Raw genomic sequence first — 19,693 nt, 5'->3', positions numbered from 1 at the left:
ATGGGATCATGTTGTGTTATCACCATCATCTGTTGCTCTCCCTCCCTGAGCAGTACTTCTGGGTGATCCCCAAATGCTACACTGTTTTATTTCTGTTTGGACATCCTGATCAATGGATCTCCTTAGTGCCAGGTATAAAAGATGGTGGACATGAGTTCAGTCCATCAGTCCACAAGATTTTGCACTAGCAGAGAATTTTTTGTGCTTTCTGTGGTTTGTTTTGTTTTGTTTTGTTTTTTCAAACTTGTCACTGGTTAGTCTGCTGCACTCTTCCTCCTCGCATGCTGCAGGCCAAAATAATTTGTATCTTTAGTCTGTCCTTCTTTTCTTGTTTATCTTTTGGAGCCATTATATCTAGCAAACAAACTGTAATCAATACCAAAGTGTGAAAAACCTGAGTCATGATCCTGCCTAACAGGAGTTTCATTATCCCATTTGCAATTGGAGGCTCCAAGGCTTCACCTTTATGTACTTATCAATCTGAATGCACTCTGTGTCATTTGTTTCTGTGTCGCTGTAGACCATACTGTTTTAAAATGAATCACTAATTACTGATACCACTTGCAGTTCAATTACATTTTTTTTTTTTATTTCATTTTGTGCTGGTCATACCTCAAAACACATGCATTTTATTGATTTAACCTTCATCTGGACTAACATGGTTGAAACAAACAATTTCCAGATGCTTCTCATCTACAATAAGTATTGAAACACCTCAATTATGATGATGTGTTATTTTAGCTATATGTTTTGTTCTGATGCTAACCTGCCATTCTGTCATTTTCAAATCTCTCTTGATTTGTTGATGTCTGCCCCATCCGTCGACGGCAAGTTGAACATGAGCCAACGGTGTGTCCTGGCAGCCAGGAGGGCCAACTGTGTCCTGGGGTGCATCAAGCACTGTATTATTGCTACCCGGTTGAGGGAGGTGATTGTCTTGCTCTACTCTGCACTGGCGCGGCGTCATCTTGAGTACTGTGTGCAGTTCTGGGCGCCACAGTACAAAAAGGATACCAAGCTACTAGAGAGTGTCCAGAGGAGAGCCAGAAAGACGGTGAAGGGTTTGGAGGGGAAGCCGTACAAGGAGCTGCTGAAGTCATTTGGTCTGTTCAGCCTGGAGACAAGGAGACTGAGGGGAGACCTCATCGCGGTCTACAGCTTCCTCACAAGGGAAGGAGGAGGGGCAGGTGCTGATCTCTTCTCCCTGACGACCAATGATAGGACCCAAGGGAATGGCAGGAAGATATGCCAGGGGAGGTTTAGGTTGGATATTAGGAAAAGATTCTTCACCCAAAGGGTGGTGGAGCACTGGAACAAGCTCTCCCGGGAGGTGGTCACGGCGCCAAGCCTGACAACATTCAAGAAGTATTTGGGCAACACCCTCAGACATATGGTGTGATTTTTGGGGTTGTCCTATGCAGAGACAGGAGTTGGACTCGATAATCTTTGTGGGTCCCTTCCAACTCAGGACATTCTATGATTCTATGATCAAAAGAAGGGGCTACATTTACCTAATTCCGTGTTTATCAACTATTTCATTTCACTGAAGATAGATCAAGTAAATGAAGAAGAGTTCATGGAAAGGAACTGGCTTTGAGGCATTTTCTATTTCTTCTATTTGCATTATCCACAAGTCTTCTTACATTATGACTTTTCCCAGAAAAAAAAAAAAAAAACCAAACCAAAACCAAAAACTTTTCTTGCCCATTTTTTCACTTGAGCGGCATCAACATGAAAGGTTGAAACAGTTATTCTTACAATTATTGTCTGCTGTTTGACAGTAGACTATATCAACATTGCTTAAAACAAACATACATGCTACCACATGAGAAGATTTTATACAAATCTTAGGCGAACCGTTTACATATCAGGATTTCTACACACCTGTTTCAACCTATATTCTGGTGTTTGTGAACAAATGCATGAGAATGACCTGGTTCTGATAGTTCTTCAAGGTGGCAGTCTAAAGAGATTTTAATAAACCCTATTGAACTGAATGAATAAAATCAGCATCACTAGTATCTGCAAACTGCTATCATTTAAAAGACATGTAGATTTGATAGAAATTAAAATTAATGGACTATTTTAACAATACATTACAAAGACATCAGTATAGAGTGAGATAAAGTGTGTAGGAGAGAAAAATGAGGCTCTTTATCACAGTGAGGAGCAGAATTGAGATCAAAAGCAGGCAAATACAGCTAGGAAAGGAAACAGCCATGGTGTTGGAAGTTTTTCTTTGCTTTTCAGTGAAAGGTTAACAGGCTTTTTTTCTTGAAATGTTCCATGTGATCATCAAATTGAAAACCTGTTTAGAAAAATTGCTAATCTGCAAAAAGAAAAGGCACAACTCAGTTTAATGATTGCAGCTTGTGTAAGTACAGGAGCTGTGAGAGGCATTTGAAAAGAAATGGTTGAAGGTGAGAAAGGGAGTACGCTGTTACTCACCCTTCAACTAACTGTAGTGCAAAACCCATCAATGAGATTCCTGAATGAAATAAGACCCACAAGCAAATATTTCTTATATAATCCACTCTGTTTTCTCAAATGTTTTTTTATATGAAGACAGTCCTGTCATTGCATATGCATATGCACATGCATTGCATATTGCTCAGGTTCAGATCCTAATACTCACAAAATTAACCCAATATCTAGAACCATACTATGTTTGACAGGTTCTTCCTGCCCAAGTTGGAGCTAGTTGTAGCTGATTGCTTTTCACCTTCCTTTTGGACTGCCAATTGGATATAGCTCCTCTTCCACTCTTTCTACTTTAACCTCCAGAGGACACAACATGTTAGCTGAGAAGCTAATTTAAGAGATATTTTATATCCACAAAATTAAAATTTAGAACTGTGTTATCTTCATAGCATATCTCATCATTCTGTTTTACTGTATGAATTTTAATACACTGTTTTACTCTATATTACTAAAAGTTCTTTTTCTAGTCCTTGTGAAATACTCAAAGCAGTCTGGAAAACAAATAATTGTTTAATGTTCTGACCCTGGTTCTAGTCACCTTAGAGTTTGCCTTCACAGAATCATAGAATGGTTGAGGCTGGAAGGGACCTCTGGAGGCCATAGGGTCCAAACCCCCTGTTCAACAGCTGGTTGCCCAAGACTGTGTCTAGAAGGCATTTGAATATCTCCAAGGTGGGAGACTCCAAAACCTTCCTGGGCAACCTGTGCCAGTACTCGGTCACCTTCACAATGAAAAAGTGTTTCCTGATGTTCAGAGGGAACCTCCTGTGTTTCAGTTCATGCCCGTTGCCTCTTGTTTTGTCACTGGGCACCACTGAAAAGAGCTTGGCTCTGTCCTCTTTGTACTCTCCCTTCAGGTATTTATACATTGATGAGATCCCCCTCTCCAGGCTAAACAGTCCCAGCTCTCTCAGCCCTTTCTCAGGTAGAAGATGCACCAGTCCCTTCATCATCTTAGTGGCCCTCTGCTGGACTCTCTCCAGTATGTCCATGTCTCTCCTGTACTGGGGAGCCCATAACTGGACCCAGTATTCCAGGTGTGGCCTCACCAGAGCTGAGTAGAGGGGAATCACAGAATCATAGAATCGTTAAGGTTGGAAAAGGCCCTTAAGATCATCAAGTCCAACCGTTAACCTATCACTGCCAAGTCCACCATTAAACCATGTCCTCGGATCATTTCCTTTGTCCTGCTGGCAACACTCCTCCTAATGCAGCCCAAGATGCTATTAAAATTATTTGCTGCAAGCACACACTGCTAGCTCATGTTCAATTTGGTGTCTACCAGATACCCAGGTCCTTTTCTGAAAAGCTGCTTTCCAGCTGGTTGATCCCCAGCATGCACTGGTGCCTGGGATTGTTCCTCCCCAGGTGCAGGACTTTGCACTTCTCTTGTTGACCTGCATGAGGTTCCTGTCAGCCCATTTCTGCAGCCTGTTGAGGTCCCTCTGGATGGCAGCAAAACCCTTTGGTGATCAGCCGCTCCTCACAGTTTAGTGTCATCAGCAAATTTGCTGAGTGTACACTCTGCCCCATCATGCAGATCATTAATAAAGATGATGAACAGGACTGGACCCAGTATTGACCCCTGGGGTACACTGCTAGTTACTGGCCTCCAACTAGAGTTCATGCCACTGATCACCACCCTCTCAGGACATCCATTCAGCCAGTTTTCAATCCACCTCACTGTTTACTCATCCAGTCCATACTTCATCAGCTTCTCTACAAGGATCTTGCCGGACATAGTGTCAAAAGCCGTCCTGAACTCGGGGTAGACAATATCCACTGCTCTACCCTCATCTAACAAGCCAGTCATTTCATCACAGAAGGTGATCATCAGGCTAGTCAAGTACGTCTTCCCCTTTGTGAATCCACGTGTACTACTCCCGATGACCTTCTTGTCCTCCTTGTGCCTGGAAAAGGTTTCCAGGATTATTTACTCCATCACCTTTCCAGGGATCGAGATGAGGCTGACTGGATTGTAGTTCCCTGGGTCCTCCTTCTTGCCCTTCTTGAAGATAGGAGTACCATTGGCTTTCCTCCAGTCCTCAGGCACCTTTCTCAATCACTATGATTTTTCAAAGATTATTGAATGGCCTTGCAATGACACTAACCAGCTCCCTCAACACTAATGGGTGCATCCCATCAGGGCCCATGCAGCAAAATTCTCTTCATTTCTAAAGAGCTTCATTTTATGTTGTTTTGGGGATAAAACATTCTATTTGTTTAAAAATAACTGGTATTACTTACACCTTGTTCATTATGTATATTCTAGTTGTGTCTGTTTTTATACATCAAAAAATATTTGATGTGAATCTTTAAAGGAGTATCTCTTTCTCATCTCTCATGAGAAAAATATAGTTTTCTTAATTCATCATAAAGAAGTTAATCTACAACCACATGATTAGAATCTAAACATTTATAACCATAGGAAAAAAAGAAAACTTACTCCATTGTACAGGAAGATATTATAATAATCAGCTATTACCTTGTTTCAAACAAGGTAATATTAGTATTTGCAGCATTATCTAGAGCTGTATGTAAACATGATTTCACATACAAAGCTTGAAAGTTCTACATATCATTACCACACATTGTAAAATTTATTTCACTTGAGAATAACAAATCTAAAGAAAAAATGAACCCCTTTATCCTCAAGACTGGAGAGTTTACTATCAACTCAATGACAATAGTGTTTGGAATCACACTTACCTGAGAAAAGACTTGATCACTTCAATGATTCATGTCCTAAACAGTACATAAAATAATGAGAAAATTTGACAGCACCTCAGATTGCTGCATTAATCTGCATAAATCAGATTGAGCATTAACTACATGTCAAACGTCCTTTCAAAACCTGCTAGGTTAGGCTATGACTATATAAATGTACTCCTAAGAAGGCCAGTGAAAATTAATATGGGTCATATACTAAAATAAAAAGTAGCAGTCAGAAAGACTGAGAACTTTCCATCTTCCTATGAGTCTGAGAATACACATAATCACATTGCACATTTCGTCTGAATACACAGGATAATATCCTGGCAAATGAAACAGAGAAAACAACAAACTACACTTTTGTGGTGTGTTAAAGACATTGCCTGTAGTGTTAAATACAATTCTTTTGTGCAATGTATATTGACAGTGAACATACTGTAGTTAAGTGCTATCTAAAGAAACTTGCATTAGCATTTAGTCTTCTCCCTTTATTCCTACCACTCAGATTTAAACTGAAAAGAGGATCTTCATACTTTAGTTAAATCACTGATAAACTGCTGCGTTAGGGAAAAGAACATAAGTGTAAATGTGATACTTTCTCTAAAAATACAAGGTATCTCTCTCTATATACAAGATTTTTTTTAAAACAATAACGGAAAACATATTATTCCACTACTGGAGGCATTTTTCCTTTGTTCTGCTTATTACCCCAGAAAGACTCAGAGAGAAGATATTTACTAAGTATCAGAGAATTCAGTAGGTAAACAACATCAGGACTTGAACTCTGCCTTTTCACACAACAAAAAAGGTTCAAGATGAGCTGTAGTTTTATAAAATCCCCTTACAATACTGTAACTTGTATATTTTAGTAAAGGAAGTTAAATTATTTTGTATTAATTCCTTACATAAACCCTTTGCTGACACTTCTAGCAGATGTGCCAATTAATTTCAGAACCACAGAGTCACAGAAATGCTGAGGTTGGAAGGCACCTCTGGAGATGGTCTAGTCCAGTGGTCTCAAAACACTTTTGATCATGCACCCTTATCATTAAAAAATGTTTGAGCATATCTCTGGAAAGATAACCCTACTGACTGTATCTCAATAGTTTGTGATTCTTGATGTGCTACCCAGATTTTTAAATAACTTGGAGCCTGTGACAGTTAAAGTTATGAGCAGTTGCATGTGTGCAACTAATCTACAAGCAAGCTGTTGGGTCACCTGTTAAAGCAGAGGTGAGGTTCAGATCAAGAACTAAGAAAGATCATCAACAAGCAAGCTATGATACAAATTTCAGTTTTTCCAGCTAGAGTGGTACAATTGAAGTTTTTAAACAGGAATATATATAGCAAGAGTTTGAACTCTAAAAAAACCCCAACCAACCAAACAAAAAAACCTATCAATGACCATCATCCTGTATTTTCCTATTAATCCTACCATTCCTATCTTTTCTTTTAGATCCATTTGCTCGGGTCTGGTCTTTGGGTGTATTTGACGATCAGAAAGTCAACCACAGGAAATGAAAAACCTTCTAACAAAAGCGGAAGGAAAAAAACCCCACTTATTCTTCAGGGTAAGGAAAGAACTTCTTTTTTAGTTCATCTTCACTTGAGTTATTACACATTGTGTTATTTTATAAGAGTCATATTGTTTAATAAGAAAATGTTTATCTTTACACACTTCTATACAAGAAAGAAAAACTCAAAGGTGAATGGTAAGGAGACGTCTTCTTTACACTATATTATGACTATGATTTTTATAGGTTTCAAAATGCAGCTAGTAATTCACCTCTGTCTGCCCCTTTCCATGAAATCAGAAGAGAGCGAATATGTGACTTCTATGCACTTCTAGAGGAAGAGTGATCCTTGAAATGAAGTGTAATAATGTAAGTAAGTCCAGCCATTTTGCAGAGAATGGGAAAGGCAGCTACTTTCATGAGCTAAGAATATTTTACTAACAAAAAAAAAAAATTTACTCTGAGACTGGTGAGAAAGCATTTTGTAAGCCGGACTGTTTTCAGAAAGAGGACAGACAGAGAAGGAAGAACACATACCTGGCACATACAGTTTTAAAGGAAAAGATTAATCTCTCTTTCTCATAATGTTTCTTTTGAGGGAAGTATAAAATTAAATATTCATGAGTATCTTAAACCTGAATTTAAAGAAACAGCTAAAAATTATTTACAATTACAGTTAATTAAAATTGTTTCTGCCCAATACCATTTTCTAGTTACCAAAATTTAGTTTAATTCACATCTCATTAACAATTTTAATTTATGACTCCTTCAGTCCCCTTCAAAGTAAATCATTCTGAGATCTGAGCAAAAATCAACTTGTTTTAATTTATGCTAACATGACTGTTGAAACTTAGTTAACTGCATTTTAAAACATGTATTAATATTTTACCACCAAACAATGCAGTGTTTTATAAATTACTCTGTCGTAGTCTCAATGACTTATAAAAACATTGACAAAAGTTTCAAAGTTTATACATACAAACACACACAGAGGTAGGAAAGCAAATATGTGTATAGAGGAGAGATATAGAAAGAACAGTATCAACAGTGGATTAGACTGATCCTTGTCTAAATTCAGAGTATAAATCTTGATTAATTTCTGATAAATATATAAATTTGAAAAATTAATAGTATTATTTTTTCATATGCCAGTCAACTGCTGCTGACAAAATAGTATACTACTGGTCACTTCTACTTTGACTGACCTCAACTTTTGACTGTTTTAGCTTCCTATGATTTCCTAAGAATTCTCAGTATTTTATCTTCAGTTGCATGCTGCTTACATCTTTGCTTGCATATATCAATATAAGTTCTGCTACTTTTTCTTGATACTCCTTTTTTAACTTGGTGTAAGCATGCTGCAGATTTTGGGGCTACTTTTAATTAAGAACAGAAAAAAATACAAATGAGAACCCAAGACCTTATCTAGAGTTATGGGAAGAAATCCAACTACTGCTGGGAAAAAAAGCATTATAACATTTCCCAATATGTATGGACAAAGACACTGTATAATAGCACATAACTGAAACATATATTGTTTTTTTTTGAAATCTGTATCTGACCACATTTGCTATATTATCTAGGTTTCTAGGGTAAGCCTTTCAGAGACAAAGACTTATTTAAGACTTATTTAAAAAGATTCCTACTTTATTTATGCTAACAAGTATGTTTCTGTATTTGGAATGTAAGCAATGGCAGAGATTATTTGGAAAAGATAATGGGATTTAAAAAACAAAACACTGTGACATATTTGCAGCTGGTGTAAATTGTCAAAGGTCACTGCCACAGTTTATCACAACATGGTGATTTCCTTGTTCCAGACACTGACAAAGAAAGAATAGTCCTTTCAGCAGAAAGACCACAGAACTATCTAGCTATCACTATCATCTTGTGCTTTCCTACCAATCCTGTGCACAATCTGCTATTTCCTCCTGAGCACTAGTGTTGTATACGTACATTGAGATGATACTGTACCTCCCTTGTGATAAAGTTGGCACTTGGTCAGAAATCATAAAAGCAGTGCAGGTGGGGGAATCATAAAAGCAGTGCAGGTGGGGGAATGACAGCAGGGCTTATTTTAAGTTTATTTTATGTTTCTTATCATCTTGGTGCTTGGTGCCATTACACTACAGTGCAGTACCATACAGTCTGGTAAGAGCAAGCAGAAAAAGTAATCATTACTCTGAACCACTTAGAACACAAATAAAATGAAACTTGACTGAAATTAAAATTTGAAGAAATCTGGCCCATCACCTGCAAAGTTGAACAATTATTATTGACTACCATACTGTTAATTTTTCTTAATATTGGAAAAAAACACATTAGTGATTATATAAAAGAAATGGTCCATAATTCCCATCTCCACCATCTATTACTGTAATTTTCAGCTCCTGTAGTTCCCAAATGGTCAACAATATGTCAGAATGACATTTGTAATGACTGAACTGAATAAAATTTGTTTTGAGCCTGTAAGTGCAGTGAACTAGTCATTTCTAGACCTTGCACACTCATACCTCATCTACTATGTTTATGTTGCATGTGTGACTTGTTGGATAACAGAAATTTTCAGAGAGACATCCACTTTAGGATGAAATGAACTGTATCCTAAAATAGCCCATTCCACTAAATTAAGTGAAATGAGTTTCATTATTTGTATCCCAAGTTACATGTGAAGCCTGAGCTGCATTCATGCAGGCAGAGAACTTGCGAACAGAAAGAAAGACAAAATGAATATTTCTAGTCTATTAAAAGTAACTGATAAATACTACTATTATGGTGTAACATAGTAAATGGCTTTACTAAATACACTCTATTTTTCAGGTACTTGCTCTGTTACCAGCCCACATTCAGAAGACCAAGGTTACACAACCCACATCTTTTCTGAGCTAAGGTGTAAAAACATTCACCCTCCTTCAGAAAGTAGACCCTATCGCTAATATTTAGTTAGCTACAAACACAAATTAGAATTCTACAGCTATTTAGTATTGCCAGGGTTTAATTCCTTCCCTTCCCCCACACAGATAAATATGTATAGATAGTATTGTCAGTAAAAATGGCCTGGAAAAATTCAAGAGCCATGATTTGAAATAGGTTACTGCATCTATGGCTTTCAAAGTTGACAAGTTTCACTCCAGATACTTGGAAGTACTTATGTCCAATTCTCTGACAGAACCAAAAAGCACTTCACACATAGCAGTGTCTATAAAAAGTTATGATTAAGTAAAGAGATTTGCAGAAAAATAGTATACAAAATTTGTCTGTGAATTCTGAATGTTAACAGACACATAATTTAAAAATTGTTTTAATTCCTCTATATGTCTACATTTTACTTGCTGCAAATTAGTTCAGCTGCTATAAACACATGTTGTGGTTTAATGCCAGGCAGCAACTAAGCATCACACAGCCGCTTGCTCTGAGAGAATTGGAAAGGTGAAAGTCAGAAAACTCATGGATTGAGATAAGAACAGTTTAATAATTGAAGTAAAATGAAATAAAATAGTAGTAATAGTAATAATAATGATAATAATATAATAATACAATAATAGTATACAAAGCAAGTGATACACTATACAATTTCTCACCACCTGGCTGACCGATGCCCAGCATGTCCCCGAGCAGTGATCGCTGCCCTTCAGCCAACTCCCCAGTTTATATACTGAGCATGACATCATATGGTATGGTATAGCCCTTTGGCCAGTTTGGGTCAGCTGTCCTGGCTGTGTCCCCTCCCAGCTTCTTGTGCACCTGGCAGAGCATGGGAAGCTGAAAAGTCCTTGACTAGTGTAAGCACTTCTTAGCAAAAATTAAGTGTGTTATCAACATTATTCTCATACTAAATCCAAACCACGGCACTATGCCAGCTACTAGGAAGAAAAATCAACTCTATCCCAGCTGAAAATAGGACAACACATGCATTAATTTGTCTGCAACAGGTTATAGTTTTCTGACTATCAGTTCTGCATTCTGTATCAATTGATGCAATAATATTGACTAGATGAGGATAGCTGTCTTTACTTATGAAGTAAAATAGAAATTTGTTTTACATAGATGCTGTGAACTTCATGAGATCTTGAAGAATCACAGGAAATCACCTAAATGTCAATCCCAGAAGATCATCACTTCTCAGAAAAGCAGCCATAAATGAACATTTATTCAGGTTCTTCACTCAGAGCCAAATAAATAAGAATTTTCTTAATAGCTAGAACACACTGGGGTTTTTTTGGGGTGACTGAAAAAAAAGATATTTTTCTGAAGTTGATAGAACTTGACCTCTTCTTTGTAAGTCAAGCCCATAAGTGAAGAAATGGGGAAAGAGTTGAATATTGGCATGCAGTGATACTATGCACACTAGAGTGTTTCAGTCCTGCGAACACATGGTAATATAATATTAGAAGTGATAGCTGAAGGAGGAAACAGAAATGATCTCTCAACATGGCTCTAATTTTCAATCTGGAAATTATAGCAAGAACACTTTTATCAGTTCAGTACCACAAGTTTTGCCAAGATTTTGTGCAATATGGAGTATACTGGATATACTAGGCATACCAAGAAACTGCAGAACTGCTGCCTTCTTTTGCTTCACAGGTGTGGTATTCAATCATATCAATTTATATTGTTAGATAATGAGCCATCATGATAGTCTTAGATCTGTTACCTCTTAACATTTCTAATATCCTTTTGTCAAAAAAAGCCAGCTGTTTACATGAAGTGGTAAAACAGTAACTAATACTAAAACTTTTATCCTTCTTACCTACCAGAGAAGCCAACACAAATATAATCTGACTATAGGTAAACCAAGAAGTGCTGAGTGCCTACGTGTAAAAAAAAAAAAAACAAACCCTTGCAGTGAAACTAACATTTGTTTGAAAAAAAATCTAGCAAAACAACAGCAACAAAAAACCAACAGCAACAAAATTTGACTGCTATTTGTATTTATCTCTGTCACAACTCTCCACAGCACAAGCAAGCATTGCAAAGAACTCTGGGAATGTGCGAATACAAAGATTCTGTGTGTGTGTGCATGTGTCTGTGTGCATGTGCACGTGTGTGTGTGTGTGTCCACACAGAGAGCAAGAGAAGCAACTACATGGGAATAAATCAGCAAGGTCTGTATTAGAGTATGCACACACCTGTGGTGGGTTGACCCTGGCTAGATGCCAGGTGCCTACCAAAGCCGCTCTATCATTCCCTCTACTCAACTGGACAGGGGAGAGAAAAATAACAAAATTCTCGTGGGTTGAGATAAAGACAGGGAGATCACACAGCAATTACCATCACAGGCAAACCAGACTCAATTTAGGGAAAATTAATTTAATTTATTAGCAATCAAATCAGGGTAAAGTAATGAGAAATAAAACCCAAATCTTAAAACACCTTCCCCCCATCCTTCCCTTCTTCCAGGGTTCAACTTCACTCCTGATTTTCTCTACCTCCTCTTCCCGAGCGGCACAGAGGGACAAGGAACAGGGGGGTTGTGGTCAGTTCATCACACATTGTCTCTGCCACTCCTTCCTCCTCAGGGGGAGGACTTCTCACACTCTTCCCCTGCTCCAGCATGGGTTCACTCTTCCCACGGGGTCACAGCCTCCTTCAGGCATCCACCTGCTCCAGTGTGGGGTCCTCCACTGCAGGCGGCAGGTGGATATCTGCTCCACTGTTAACCTCAGTGGGCTGCAGGGGGACAGCCTGCCTCACCATGGTCTTCACCACGGACTGCAGGGGAATCTCTGCTCCTGTGCCTGGAGCACCTGCTCCCCCTCCTTCTTCACTGACCTTGGTGTCTGCAGAGTTGTTTCTCTCACATATTCTCACTCCTCTCCTCCAGCTGCTGCTGTTTTGCTGCAGTGTCCCCCCGTCCCCCCCCCCATTCTTAAATATGTTCTCACAGATGCACTACCACTTTTGCTGACTGATTCGGCCTTGGCCAGCAGCGGGTCCATCTTGGAGCCAGCTGGCATTGGCTTTATCGGACATGGGGGAAGCTTCTAGCGTCTTCTCACAGAAGCCACCCCTGTAGCCCCCTGCTACCAAAACCTTGCCATGCAAACCCAATAGAACACCAGAATATAGTAATTTCATTTTGAACTGTGTAATTCTTTGTAAGTGCAAATCTGTACCCAGATACATTTTACTTAAATTCAAATCAATCATTACCCAAAAGCTGTCAAAAATTAGCATCACTAGCTCAGCTCTGGTGCATTTAGCTGTAACGTTTAAAGAGGTTTCGACTACTCCTGACCCTATTGTCTTTTGGTTTCTACCCCCACAACAGAATTTGAAGAAAGAAATACATGTCTATGTTTGACTTCTCCAATTCATAATTTAATTGTTAATGAAGTTGGTGAGAATTTGAACTTGTATGCTAGTTTGTGAGCTTAAAGGATTCAAGCAAAAGTGCTAATTCCTCCCAAACCACTTGTACTGCAGTGAAGGAGCCCAGCATATTGAGCTAACACAGATTCGCTGAAGAACATCAGCACACTTGCTGTATTTCTGCTAACCCTACATAGCTTCCACCATTCCTGTTACAATGGAGATCCTATTTTCTGCCTAGGTCACCTTTACAGTGGTCAGAACATTCTGTCACACCAGTAAGTACATGTTATAATTGTGATTACTGGAAGAGTCCCCTAAAAGAGGAAAGAACAATAGAGGAACGCACACTTTTTTAAACAGCTATAAGACTGAATTTGATACACTGTGGTTTTACAAGTGCTGAACACTATGGACCACTGGTCCTTGACTGAGAGTTTAGCTACTACAGCAATAAAAATAAATACTCACTTGGAAGTACATCTTTGGCTCACTGTTCTGTACTTAGCAATTGTCCTTTTAGACTATCTATTAAGTAACTACTAATAAATATTCTCATATGAATATGAAATAGAAAAAAACCAGAAATGAAAATACAACAGAAAACTGAAAACTGGCAATTAAGTATTATAGTTATAATTGCATCCAATATATGAAAGGATAACAAAGTTAAGTGACAGCTGTCACTAATGAAATGCCATTCCAAAACTGAAATATACCCTCTAACATCAAGCATCAGAAAGCAAAAAGCGAAATTCATCCATTACATAAGTATCAGCTATTATCCTGGACTGCCAGAAGATGGAAAACTTTCTTGGAAATCTCGGAAACCTAGAAAATCTAACTTATCTCATAATTAAGCAGAATGGGTGACATTTTTTCACATCTGCCACTTTGCAATATCACACATATCATAACCTAAGTCTGTACCTTAGGCTACTGGGCAACTATGAAAAAGTTGAAAAAACATATACAGACAGCTCTGATAGGGAAAAATATAATTTCCTAACACCTTTTTGTGTTGTGTGGCACCTATCATGATCTCCATTTATCAACCAAAAAAAAATTCCTCCTTGAAGATGCAGTAACAGTTTTGTTTTCTGTTGAAGCATGTGATGTAACATGAAAGCAGAAGGAGAAAGAAAGGCCTTCTTTGGGCTTCAAAGAAGTCACATTTTTACAGCAGTCTTCATTTTAGCCAACAAACCACTCATTCAATTAATGAAGTGACAGACATTTGAAGTAAACCTTACTTTAACTATTTACCCAAAATATTTTGTATAGTCTGTTTACAGAGAGTGATTCAGAACTTAGTTACAATAGAGAAGGGAGAGAGAAACACCTACTAGATATATTGGGACTTGGAGATTTTTTATTTGGTTTTGTTTGGCTATTATATGTAGACATTATACTAAAGAAATTTAAATTTTTAACATCTATTGCTGGATTCAACAGAAATTACCCATGTTGTTCTTTCTTGTCCATCCCACACTCTTTCCAAGAGTAAATTGTAACATAAGATGAATGTTTGCATTTGGTCTTATTTCCACCCATATTTATTCTCACTCTATTCTGGGTAATTTTTGGTAGTTTTTAACTGCTATCATTTAAAAGCTGAACAAAGGGTAGACAATGTCATAGGAAATGTAAATTACTATTATCCATAAATGTAGTTTTTATAAAGATATTTAAGTTATTTTTGGTTTTGATATTAAGAGCAAAGCTTTACATTTGGATGAAATGTATGACATGCAAAACCCTTTCTTTAACAAAAAAAAATTATTACAATATGTTTTTTGAGAGTTTGGAAAAAGACAGTGCACATCCAGACATCTAATATTAATAAAGCTGCAGTAAAACTGAAAATGTTTTATAGGAGCAGACCAAATTGGGTCCTCTTAAAAAAAAAAAAAAAAGGCAATTTCAGAGAAAAGTGATTGAAGTTTCTCCATGTTTTTTAAAATTTTCTTTTTGAATAGCTTGATCATATCAGCACCACATGATGAAAGGAGTACCATCTGCAGTTATAACTGCTATAGTTATCCCATTTTTCAGGGAGAACTTGTTTGCAGGTCAATAATAAAGCTTTGTTCAACAATTATAGTAGAACCATTCTTTCAAAACTGTGTCCTGGTTGGCTGCATCGTGCTGATAGCCTTGTTACACTCTAGCTAGGTTTAATAGGGGCCATATACAGGAACAGTTATTCTTCCATGGAAACAAGTTGACTCAAGTGCAGAATGTACTAACACCATAATCAAAGCTGTTCATTTGAAAATGAGTTAAACACATTAACCATAAGCCAAGAAGAAGCATATAATAAGAAAAAAACCCAACAGCAGACAAAGCATTCTGCAGAGTATTGAAGAGTGTCTGGTGTCTCTGGGCTTGGTCTTATCATATTCAGACTTTAACTTCAGCCCAGAATACAATCATACATGAACTTCATTAACAGAGTTCAGGCACTAAAAAAACCCCAACAACAAAAATTCAAAACTGTAACAAAAATTCTCTTTAGAACAATTTTTTTTCCAAACAGCCTCCCACCATTATTATGAAATAGATTTGTTTATATTAAATATTACATTTCTCTCCTTTTCCATTGTCATCTGATTTTAGAAAACCTACAACAAAAATTCTAGAAAGGTCAGCATGAGTAGTCAAGAGAACTAATCAGTAAAAAACGATAACATGCCAATCACCTATCACCAAAATATTTTTTTAAAAAAGAATGATTAAAAAAAGAAAAAAAACCTGTTAAGTAAACTCACATTTTAACTACTTACTTATATTTGCAAAGGGAGCATAGACCTACTGAAGTTTTATTTGACAATTAAGCTAATTTTAGCCCAAGTTTCTGTTCATACTTTGTAAAACTATCAAGCGGCTCAAGGAGATTCCTAAAGTATGTTTTTTAAATTGGAAGAGAACCTGTTATTTGTCAGCTTCAGAAGGAGAACAAGTATGCAACATTGAAATTTCTAAAGAGAAAGGGGAACAGAAGTTTAACTGGTGAGGACTAGGAAAGAATAGCTGAATGCAGTATTTCCAGCAGATTTGCATGAATCACTTATTGCTACATCTTATTTATTTTTATAAAAATTATACAAACAAGACAATTTCTATTATTCACTAATTCATCGCCTAGTGCTACTGTTTCAAAAATGCCATTTAAATCCATACTCTCAAATACTCAGTTCTAGATTTGATTTGATTTGTGTCCTTTCAAGTTCATTCCTCATTCTGTAGTTTTACAGAATGCAAAAACTACACAATATTTTTAAAGTAGCTTCCTCAGTATTGTCTTCCAAATTCTGTAAAGACCATTTGGTTACAGTATTTTCCTATATAATTTCCCATTTTAACATTACATGCTACAAAATAAAAAAAAAATCTCACATGGTGTCTTCATATGCGCTAAGTCATCAACAAATTTATCCAGTGTTGGCTCTCAGCTTTATAATGACCATATTAGTTTTCTCATTTTCTATTCATTTCTGCTTTACATAGTCAAATTTATATTACACTAGTGATGGTGACATATAGGATCACAAAAAGTGCCATGCCATCCATTCTTTCCATGTGTTTTGTCCTTGCCAGTGATGTATCATGAACACGATGTTAATCTGTACTAGCCGCTAGTTTGAGACTCTGCAATCATTTTTGTAATTGATCACAGAAGATAAAAAAGTCTCAAATAATTCAGTTACCACATTACATCCAGGCATTTTTTCCTAACACTGTAGTTCTGTTCTCACACCAGGAACTTTTAGTTCAGATATTGTAGTACACCATCCCCCCTCAGAAAGTAAAGTGTTCTACATGAATGCTTTAATGACATTCAAGCTTTAAAGAAATGCTATTTTAAAAGATGTACTTTCTAAACATGCTCTTCTAGAGCCTTATCACACAGCAACTTAAGATAGCTGCAACAGTTTGAACTCCTTTACAGTATGAACTCTGGGTAAGTTCTTACTGAAAAAATCCTTCTTAGGTTTAGGAGGACTTCACCAAAAGCCCTTAATCTTCCAAATCCTAAACTGTCACTAATTTTTATTTTATTATTATTATTTTTTTAATTATTTTTTTATTTTTATTTTTAATCTGGGCACTCAATTCAATGTTTTACCCCTCCAATAAATTTACCCTCGGTGTAGATTTTAAAGTCACAATATGTTTCAGAACATCATGCCATTATCAGGGTGTGTAGTTCTGCAAGTGTGGTAGGGTATTCTGCTCACACCTCTGTTAAACTTTTCTAGAACTCCAAACAGAGGATGTAGTCCAGACAGAAGATACCAAAATTGTTAAGAGCCAACAGCCTAGCATTTCATACTTAAAGGGAATCTGCACACTCTCTTTTGAAAGGGACAGCTGGATTATGTTTCCTTAGAACTTTCATTTACCAGTTTGAGGAATCAAGTTTGAACATTACCTTCAGTATATGAAAAAAAATGCAAATTAGATAGGACTAGTACAGTTGGACTAAGCCATTCATTAAGGCATTTTTAGTGACACCTGACTGTAATGCCTTTTTTTACTATATTGCATAACTATTTAGAGAACCCCAAGAAATATGGTAACCTCCAGCAGAAATAAGATGGTCCACTTCTTTAAATGGTTCTTCTGGCACATTTTTATACCACAGCACACTAGCTTATTTCCCACATTTTAATCAAGATCCTTGTGATTGTTACCACATCTGCTGTGGCCCAGCATTGCTCTCAGTAAGATTTTAGCCATGAACGACGAGGTCAGTAGAAAGGAAGTGTCTTCTTATTTGTCATTCACCTGAGAACTGTCCGATATGTTTTGACTTTATTTCTGGAATTGATCTACTAGACCAGCCTGAAGAGTAACAGAATTGTTAGGACCTGTTGCATCAATACTACCACATCATGCCTGCCTGGCTTCAAGCATGCCATCAGGATGATGTTAATTTAAAGGCTTGCTATTAAATATCTTGTGTACTGAGGATAGGATCTGCCTTCACAAGAATCACTGTTCAAATCCAGGATCTACTAGCCCTAGAATTCACACTCTTTCTGCTGAAATTAGGAGATTACACCTAAAATGCATTAGTTAATGTGTGGTCAGGCTGCACCAGAAGAAAAAAATTCTTGCACCTGTCACCCTTTTATCTGCAGGTGAAAAAGTTATGGATATCTTCTCCATCAAATTTACTCTCTCCTTCAGTTATGATGCTGCTAGGTTTTGATGCATTGGGACTTTCGATGAAGAAAGTGAAAAAAAATCATTGACCCTAAAGAAACAGAAAACAAAATCTCAGGGCCTTCACCCCACTCCAAACTCTTGCAAGTCCATAAAGCTTCTTTAGTTTTTCGTGATGGCCTCTGCTACTAGTCAGTTTTCAGGAAGTTTTCCACTAGGCATCACTTACTTTACACCCACTGGCAACAGACATATTCCCTCAAAAGGGTCAACAAAATTGCTCTAAAGGGACTAGCATGCTACTTGCCTACTTCACAGAAGAACATACACTTCTGAATCCTTAAACAAGTCGACTCCTTAGGGCAAGAATCTGCAGCAGCGTCTACTCAAGCCATCAGTGCTCTTTGGCTGACTCCTGTATGTTCTGTGTTCTTTCTTCACAAAATGAGAGAAGTAAGGGCAGTTAAAGGGCTCTTATGTTTTACTAAATAACTGCCTACCCAATGAGCTAGGCAATGGCTCTATACAAGTAATTACTGAGGGGCAGGGATTGGGGTATGTGTAGTATGTGAGAGCACACTAGGTGATGGATGGAGTTGGATAATAGTGCAAGATGGGGCAACTCATTACTAATTTAAAAGAGTAGGGTCAGGCCTAGGAGATAGTATGAGATTTTGAATATAACTTATTTTACTATCATGAGTTATGTGATAGCAGAGTGTAGGGACTGTGGATATGGGAGGCATAGCTCTGCCTATTGATGCCCCAGCCTGGCAAAGAGTCAGCTACTGCTGTTTCCCAAGTGTTAGTGATTCCTGCTGCTAATAATATTACATGAGTACAGAAAGTGTTACCCAACCCACCACTGATGGCTGAACACAAATATCTGTTCAAGAAGAAATGTCAAATCAGGTTTTTGTATTGGTTATTCCAGCAACTGATTAGACATTATGTAGATTTTAATTATAACAGTTTTCCATTCTCCACATTACACTTTTCTTTGTGGTTATAAATTCAAAATATAGAGGAACCTTAATAAAGCAAACCAGTTCAAGTTTACTTTTTTTCATTAGCTCCTCCAACATTTCATAACTGACAAAATCTGAATTTCAGGATATTTCCATGTTCATTGAGCTGTAATATTTTAAGGCGAGGGGTTTTATTACTTTACTTCCATAAATGATTGCCTAAAGAGGCCATAGAAAAAGTACGCAAGCTGATACAGATAGTGGTAGTATACAAACACTTCTCTTTTATTGCTTTAAAAACAGATAGTTAAGGGATTTGCCTATACTAGTCTTCTGAGAGAACCCTCTGTGGACAAAATTAACCGTGCCTAGTCTTAGTACTATTTCACCTACTCGTGCTTTGAAACTAAATGTTTTTCAACTCACTTTTAGTTAAATAAATGATCAATCTATCTAGTTTATCTTGAACATATTAATTTACTGTTTTGATCTTTATGATACTTCATTGTACATCAAGGGAATATGTATGTACTC

The 19,693-nt window shown here is 37.2% G+C and overlaps 1 protein-coding gene across 5 annotated transcripts in view; it reads right to left on the bottom strand.

The window, feature by feature from the left end:
* Window positions 1–19,693, bottom strand: part of CCDC102B (coiled-coil domain containing 102B) — a 179,371-nt gene that overhangs the window by 66,439 nt on the left and 93,239 nt on the right. For 2 of the 5 annotated variants that reach the window (XM_087736415.1, XM_087736432.1), the window contains one exon: window positions 5,191–5,226. The exons of the other annotated variants lie outside the window; for them this stretch is intronic. Coding sequence is in view for 1 of the 2 variants with exons in the window: in XM_087736432.1 (XP_087592558.1) it covers window positions 5,212–5,226 (15 nt within the window). In the remaining variant the exon portion in view is untranslated. The remainder of the gene's footprint in view (window positions 1–5,190; window positions 5,227–19,693) is intronic. 5 annotated transcript variants of the gene reach the window in all.

This window comes from Nipponia nippon, unplaced genomic scaffold, assembly GCF_047370975.1.
Source record: "Nipponia nippon isolate SJK-2023a ecotype South Korea unplaced genomic scaffold, ASM4737097v1 scaffold_1, whole genome shotgun sequence".
Taxonomy (NCBI): Eukaryota; Metazoa; Chordata; class Aves; order Pelecaniformes; family Threskiornithidae; genus Nipponia; species Nipponia nippon.
The sequence above is the reverse complement of the archived record's forward strand: the minus strand, read 5'-3'. Positions and strand labels throughout refer to the sequence as shown.